The sequence below is a fragment of the Blennius ocellaris genome, assembly GCF_963422515.1.
Source record: "Blennius ocellaris genome assembly, chromosome: 10".
NCBI lineage: Eukaryota > Metazoa > Chordata > Actinopteri > Blenniiformes > Blenniidae > Blennius > Blennius ocellaris.
Genome location: NC_137659.1, coordinates 3,811,499 through 3,817,495, shown reverse-complemented (window position 1 = coordinate 3,817,495; position 5,997 = coordinate 3,811,499). Strand labels below are relative to the sequence as shown.

Sequence of the window (5,997 nt, the reverse complement as noted above, 5' to 3'; positions counted from 1 at the left end):
CCACGCTGAATTCAGACTCACTGACTGTCGAGTTTGAAGTAAAATATTTCTCCGGGCCTCGGGTTGCCATCATGTGATCGGCCTCATTAGTTTAATGGACTGAAATGCAGTTGATCAGGTGTGACCAGTGAGCGTAAATTACACAAAAACAGAAGACTTCCCACGGTTGTATACTTCAATACAGATCTGCTTTATTAAATTTTCTTTTCACATTATTTGGTGTAGTTATTATATACCCATTTAAAGCAGTTTGTGAGAACTCCAGGACTCATGTACGTGCTTGTGTTGTGTGAGAGAAAAAAAGAGACAACATAAATTCACAAAATGTCCATTAATGTTTCAAGTAATCATTTTAAACATACATTTACTTTTCTTCATTTTATAAGAGCCATTGAATACATGTGTAATTTGACTGGTCCAACTCATCTTACTGTAAAATGAGCTTATACTGCCCCCTTGTGACACAATCAAAACATACACTTTTAACTTTTTTTTTTTAATTATTATAATTTGAGGTTTTAGTGCATGAATTGAAAACAGCTGTAAATAAGTATCTTTCTAGGTTCATTTATTTGTACTCATTTATAGCACAAGTCATTTCATATTGTGATTTTTATTTTTATTAAACTCTCTCAGTCCAAAAGCGTAAATCACACAATGTATATTTTGTGTTTTGGCTCCAGTTTGAACTGGAAATTAGTTAAACTCATAGAGCTGAAGCAGCTTCATTCAGGTAAACAGGGCACAGAAGCACACCAACAGGAAGCCAAATTCCCATCCTGCTCCAGGGAAAATTGATTCCATAAGACATATTTTAGCTTCATTAAACCCACAAATCCGAGCTGCAGCTCAGTTCCGAGCAGCTCTGCTGAAGATCAGATTTCATCTGAGAGACATTTCTCCATTAACCCGCGACGCGGTGGAAAATCAACGAGGACCAGTATGAAATGCTGGAGACGACCAATCTGAGTTTAGAAACCACGAACTGTTAATTGTCGAGAGTGAGTCAACGTCACAGATTACTTTTCCAGCTGGTATCTGGTGAAGACCTGTTCACTGGAGAGAAAAGGGTGTACATTAGTAGCTTGTATCACGTGTAATAATCTTGACTAAAACTTCATGAATCACAGTTTAATGTACAAAAAAAACATACTATTTTTGATTGAATTACGAATTAAATAAAAAAAAATTATCGTGACTCCGTCTCTGTATTTGTATTTGATTCATTTGCTGTAAATTATGGCTCCATCATGGTGATGTGCCTGTGCAAAGGACCTTAAAAATTATTATCTGGCCTCTATAAACATGGTTATTGCTCTTCACCAGGGAGTGAGACGACTTACCAACGCTGATCTTTCCCTCTTTCTCCAACTTCTTCAAGTGATGAACCAGGTTCACATTCGCAGCTTGGTGCAGATGTTCAGGAGTATCCTGGAAGAAAAGAAAAAAGCAACAACACATTTTTAATTGGATATAAAGGGAGCTGTGGTTTTTATGTGTCATTATGCACAACAATGTTGTGCATACAATGATAATCAAGTCTGTTCTGTTCAATTTTAAGACAAAAACATGCATAGATAGCCTTGAAAGGATAAAGTATTGAAGTTTGCATGTTGAGTTTCATTTCATTTCTGTTTAGTTATATGGAGACAGTTACCAGCTATGTGCTGTATATGGAGAAATTAAACATTCCATCTGAATCTAAGGATAAGAAATATTCACGTCAGCACCATATTTCCCTCAACTACATGCTTCAAAAAGCAAAAAGGTAACAAAGCACCTTTTTTTTCTTCCCCTTTACCTTATAGACTATTTTGACCAGCTCCATGGAAGTGAAACCCTTTCCTGCTCCGTCCACGATGGCTGCCAGGATCTGGTGTTCTCTTTGGTCCCGGTGGCTGATGTAGTGTCTGATCTTGGAGCCAGCATCCTGAACCACGGGACCGTGACCTGCACAGAGCCACAGTGGAGGATTTCCCACTTCGTCTGAAGAACTTTGCAAATGACAGATGCACTAAAGAGGCCAAATCCACAGTGGATTAGATTCTGACGACTTCAAAAATAAAAAATCAGTGAGCCACAATTAGAAGTACATATAAGATTTTTTTCTTTTTTTTTTTTTAAGATATTCAGACTGAAAATGATGTTTTTAACTCCTTCACATGAGCCTCTTTGGTCCAAAAACATTGTATTACAAGTTTATTGCCCCAAATCCAGATTTTCCTTGATTTTCATCCATTTGAATGTTGGATCATTGGAGCTGCATTGAGAATCTGCTGGGTCTGTGTGAGCTGGACTGGCTCCGCCCACACATGCCCATCTCGGGAAGAGGAGGAAGTACTTCCTCTCGTGGTGCCATGTGCCAGAGCAGAGCTGTGGGAGGGTCAAAGAGCGGGCCTACCTTAATTGGTATTGGCTAACCCCCGATGACACCATACAGGGTTTGATTTCTGATTGGTTCGTTGGAGCAACGCATTTAAAAAAAAAACTGAAACGAGCCAGGGAGAGAGAGGACAGACTTTCTTCACTTCTGGTGCGTCATTCCAGGCATAGGGACGATTATTACTGTCAGAAAACCATTAGAAAGTGAATTTTGCTTCACCATATAAGATTTATACTTGAAAGACAATAATCATCCTTAACATTTTTTGGCACCACGATACCTTTAAAACTCATTTTAAGTGTTGCGGAGAGCAGAAAATGAATCCCATCCCAGCCAATAATGAGCAAAATGTCAAGTTCAGTGTGTAAGGAAGGGTGGAAAACTGCTCTGAGAAGAAAGTTTACGTTTAAACCGCGCCCACTCACCGGGGTAGATGAGGTCGGCCTGGGAGTCCAGCAGGACGTTGAGAGACTTCATGTAGTCGTAGAGATCCTCGAACACGGCCGTGCCTTCGCCCAGGATGCAGTCTCCAGAGAAGAGCGCCCGCTCCTCCTCCAGCAGCAGAGCCATGTGGTCGTCAGTGTGACCCGGGGTGAAAAGCACTCTGCCCCACCCCCCAAAAAAAAAAAAATCAAGTAAAAAAAAAAAAAAAAAAAAAAAAGGTTTAGCTTTACATTTTTTGAAGTTTTCACATCAATTCCTGTACGAAAAAAATAAATAAATGAAGAAAAAAAAACAAAAACGGACTTGAGTGTGGCTCCTTCTGTCTGGATTACGTCTCCATCTTTCAGGTAGGTGTAGCTCTTGTTTCCTGTCGTCTCTTTGATGGGATCGGGGCGGGGCAGCTTGCTAACTCGGACCTCAGAACCTGAAATCCCCCAAAAATTCCCCACCAACAAAAATAAGATTCGCCACAAATACAGAGTTTTCTTGATTCGCACGTCCCTCCTCCACCTGCGATGTCTCTGCAGATGTCCTCCACGCCGCCCGTGTGGTCGTGGTGCCAGTGCGTGACGATGATCTCCTGGATGCTGGCGTTGAACTCCTTCAGGGCGCGTCTCAGGTTGCTGATGTACTCCGGTACTGCAAGTTCCCCCGTGTCAATCAGCACCCGTCTGGAACAGAGGAGTAGGTTTCACCAGGAAATAACAAAAATAACCGAAGATGATGTTCATCAATGGCTGCGATTAGTGGAATAGGATACAAATGATGAGATGGAGGAGATTAACACAACAACACAGGAAGGAAAAAATGAGGACATTTCCTTTTAAAAAGGTACAAACAAGAGAACTTTCTATTTTTACTATTTTTTCCCCCTCATCACAAGCTGGTTTGGTGATTTTACTATTCTTGATCAATTTTATAATAACTTCTGCCGTGTGGCCCGAGGCATGATATAATCATTGCTGTCAATCAATTGCATTTAATTGAATGAGTTATTTGTACAATTTTGTGCAAGTTAATGAAAAATTATTGCACTTTTCTAATATATTTAAAATGAAGTCACTTTGAATTTGCAGTTTGAATGCATAGTGGCTGGAAACCATATAAATTTCAGTTCTGCAAGGTTTTTGTAACTTGTATGTTACATTCGCATAACATTATTATGCATCATGCAGCTCCATAAATCCAAACTGCACCATTAAAAGGCTCTTTGCTTTGTTATTTATTATCACTTCGACTGTGTGATGAATTTTTACAGCAGATTTTTGAGTAAACTGTTTTATAACACAACATATTTCTAACAAATCTGCATTTTGTATTCAAGCAACGTAGTTGTAAATCAGAATTAATCGTCTGCATCTCTGCCTTGATGGAACAAAATTAATTAGTATTTCTTTAACAATTAGTGTATCTTCAAATTTTACCCCCTTTTCAAATCATCATCATCCCATATTTTAGTGTAACACATACAAATATAAATAGTATTCGCCAGTTATTCTCTTTTTTTTCAACCTTATTCTTGATCATAAAAAAATAAGTATTTCATAATCCTTTTCAGGATTTTAACCCAATACAAGCCAGTTTGTTTATGCAATTGTCAGTTTAGTTAAAGTTTTCAACCTTCTGGTAATTCATTACCTTATTTTGCTTGAGGAGATGACGCAAAAATACAAGTTGAGCAAGTTGAACAAGAACAGCAACAAAAAGAACAGAACAGGAACAGTGATTGCTTATGTGTTGTGTGCGTTTTAATCTGAATGTACACAAAAATGTGTAGGGGGGGGTTCAAAAAGGGATGATATTGATTAGGTAATCAGTCTTACAATGATAGTTCCAATATGTTTAAATTAATTGATTCCTAAATAAGTGGAAGCTCCCCCCAAAAAATATTAATGGAATAAACTATATTATTAATTGAGAACGGGTGGGATTTAATAAATTGCACATCTTCCACTAGTTTTCAGACATGCAAGATTCTTTGTTTGGTCAAATATCTTTGGTTGATGGCTGTGAACAATTGATTTTGATATTTGATTAATGTTTGCAATAAAAAATAATTAGATGAACAATACATGTTCTTATCTTTCATAATAGTCGATATAGAATGGGGTTTTTTTAATGACCAAAAAATACATATTCTCTCCAAGTATGATCTTAGATGCATAAACCCAGTCGAAAACATGTATACAAATAAAATGTAAAAAAAACAAAACAAAAAAACGTGTGAAGTAAGTGCGAAAGTAAGTCTGGACACTTCCAGCATTTTAAAAACTATATTAATATATTACTATACTATATATTATACTATACGTACAAGGCATATGCCGATGTAAATAGAATATTGTGATAATTAACTGCACATTGTGGCTTTGTAGATATTGATAACAAGTTCCGACCTGCAGGCAGGTGAATTTTAAATTAGCATTTTTTTTCTAAACGGAGTTTGACGTGACGTCGTTTTTTTCACCCAGTAGAATTTGTGCTCTGGGGGGAGAGGAGGCTCCAATCGGTGAGAGTGACCGCGGCATCCAGGCTCACCTTTCCCCAGTGCCGACCAGGTAAGTGTTGGTCCCCTGCAGGGTCATCGGACCCGGGTTGCAGCCCAGGACTCGAACCACGCGGGCGGACAGCTGCTCGATCCGGGGGAGGATGGCGCTCATGACGACGGCTTGACACAGACGAAGACGCAGCTGGAAGCACAAAAATAAAATGGGTAAAAGTTCAAGGAAACGCTTTTATCCCCCATCGAGAAACGACGGGAAACCACGTGGTCGGTGTGTTTACTTCCGGTACGGCTTTCAAAAATAAATGCATCGACGTAATGCATTCAAATGAGGCACCTTTTATTTTGTAACTTGTGTTATTTTAGTAAGAATACAAATCCTCCTGTACTAATTCTGCTTCTTTAACTCAGTAAAAGATCCGCATATTTAAATGATACTCAATTTGATCAAGATTTGTTTTAAATATAAAAGTAAATTCAATTAAATATAAAAAAAACATTTTTGTGAAGTTACAGCCCTTCAACACCTAAAAATATCTAAGCAAAAGAGAATCTCTTGGTCATCCTAAATAAATAAAAAATACTGGTTATGTTAAAACAAAAAATCTCTAACTTTGTTGATTAACTGACTTTTACATTACAAATGCTTTGTATACCATGATTGTCA

The 5,997-nt window shown here is 38.0% G+C and overlaps 1 protein-coding gene across 1 annotated transcript; it reads right to left on the bottom strand.

Annotated features, from left to right (window-relative positions):
* Nucleotides 1–258: 258 nt before the first annotated feature.
* On the bottom strand, nucleotides 259–5,487 carry lactb2 (lactamase, beta 2; the record flags this gene model as incomplete). Its single annotated transcript, XM_080502925.1, has 7 exons — nucleotides 259–1,056; nucleotides 1,344–1,431; nucleotides 1,802–1,950; nucleotides 2,809–2,987; nucleotides 3,131–3,251; nucleotides 3,338–3,498; nucleotides 5,366–5,487. 7 exons carry the CDS (start codon nucleotides 5,485–5,487, stop codon nucleotides 1,013–1,015), a joined length of 864 nt encoding a protein of 287 aa, XP_080359051.1. The 3' UTR covers nucleotides 259–1,012.
* Nucleotides 5,488–5,997: the final 510 nt, after the last annotated feature.